Genomic DNA, 1,894 nt, shown 5'->3' with positions numbered 1-1,894 from the left:
CTATAGTCTAGTCTATAGTCTAGTCTATAGTCTAGTCCATAGTCTAGTCTATAGTCTAGTCTATAGTCTAGTCTATAGTCTAGTCTATAGTCTAGTCTATAGTCTATATAATCTGGTCTATAGTCTTGTCAATAGTCTATTCTATAGTCTAGTCTATCGTCTAGTCTGTTGTGGGGTTTATAGTCAATTCTGCAGTCTAGTTTGTAGTCCAGTCTATAGTCTGTACTATAGCATTGAATATAATCTAGACTTTAGTCTGGACTAGGGTTTATTCTATATACTGGAGTTAAGTCTAGTTTGTAGTCTGGCTTATAGCATAGACTACAGTCTGGATTATAGTATAGTCTCGACAGTAGTGTGGTTTCGGTAACAGCCATGTCTATTGTCCTAATTAAAGTCTAGTTTATTATCCCAACTAAAGTATTAATTTTTACCCCCAGGCTTTGTCTATGTCGTCAATCCTCCCGAAATTCCTCGCGTTGCCTTTGGCTCCAGCATGGAACGTGAAACTTTGCCTTTACGAGGACCTTGTTTAACTTCATTTATGCGACAACATCAAGGAGATGTATTCCTAAGTCCTGGACCTATGGCTCGAGTAGATGAAAGAGATCATTTGGAAATTAAGGTAAACTAAAAAGAAATCTATAAAACTACATACGAATCAATAGCATTTTGAAATCTTTCTAACAGTATCCCTCCAAACTGGGCTATAGTGCCTTTGCTAGTAAATTATTGCGTTTACCAGCGGCTGAGACCTCCAATAATCCCTGTGTAGGTACCTATGATGTGGACGTCAAGACACGAGAAAGAAAGGCTTTTAAGCCATTTAATGTGGGAGCAGGGAGAGCTGAAACCCCGAAATTTTTAACACCAGCGTAAGAATAAAGTGTTTCTTTAAAAGTAAATGAAATTTGTTACAAACTCTTAATCTCCCCAACAGGCCCAACACCTATGCCCATCATATAAAACGTCCTCAGCTACAAATAACAACGGCCTTTGGTAAACAACGTAAAATCTCTCCGCAGGTACGAATCATATGTTCCCCTCTCAATAACGCTCATTGTCATAAATGTGAACAACAGCCGCTTGGAGATTATTGGCGTAATTTTGAAGAGGATTTAGATTTATGCCGTCCCTGTATGCATAAAATCGAACAGAAACTAAAAAGTTGCTCCTCCACCGAATTGCAGCGTTTACGTTTGCGTCGCTTTCTGTTGCCCTATCGTTTGGTGCGCTATTGTGGTTTCTATCATGACCACAATGGAACAACTGCAGCCACACAGTTAATAACGACTAAAATATTAAAATTTAAAATTAACAAGGAAAATTATTTGTCATTGTATATGTGAGGATGGAAAACTGTTCGACACTTGTCACTTATTTGGAATGCATCCTTCCTCCCTGTCTGTGTTTTATTATAGTTGTAAATAAATTTTTGCGTGATGTTTTGTAACTGTTGTTGGAGTGTTGGGATAGTATTTATCAATACATTTGGATCCAACTTTAGTCTAGTTAGTCTACTGTCTAGTCTATAGTATATAGTCTAATCTACAGTCTAGTCTATAGTCTAGTCTATAGTCTAGTCTATGATCTTGTCTATAGTCTAGTCTGTAGACTAGTCTATAGTCTAGCTTAGTCTCTAGTAGCCTAGCCTAGACTTTAGTCTATAGTTTAGTCTATAGTCTAGTCTATAGTTTAGTCTATAGTCTAGTCTATAGTCTAGTCTATGATATAGTCTATAGTCCAGTCTATAGTCTAGTCCATAGTCCAGTCTATAGTCTAGTCCATAGTCCAGTCTATAGTCTAGTCCATAGTCTAGTCTATAGTCTAGTCTATAGTCTAGTCTATAGTCTAGTCTATAGTCTAGTCTATAGTCTAGTCTATAGTCTAGTCT

The 1,894-nt window shown here is 37.2% G+C and overlaps 1 protein-coding gene across 1 annotated transcript in view; it reads left to right on the top strand.

Annotated features, from left to right (window-relative positions):
• Positions 1–1,453, top strand: part of LOC111675290 — a 9,756-nt gene extending 8,303 nt beyond the window's left edge. Inside the window, exons 2-4 of the mRNA XM_046955824.1 lie at positions 441–625; positions 691–875; positions 941–1,453. Of these exons, the coding sequence (XP_046811780.1) occupies positions 441–625; positions 691–875; positions 941–1,349 (779 nt within the window). The 3' untranslated portion in view covers positions 1,350–1,453. The remainder of the gene's footprint in view (positions 1–440; positions 626–690; positions 876–940) is intronic.
• The last annotated feature ends 441 nt before the right edge of the window (positions 1,454–1,894 follow it).

This window comes from Lucilia cuprina, chromosome 6 (assembly GCF_022045245.1).
Source record: "Lucilia cuprina isolate Lc7/37 chromosome 6, ASM2204524v1, whole genome shotgun sequence".
NCBI lineage: Eukaryota > Metazoa > Arthropoda > Insecta > Diptera > Calliphoridae > Lucilia > Lucilia cuprina.
This window is presented reverse-complemented; position numbering and strand designations above follow the sequence as displayed.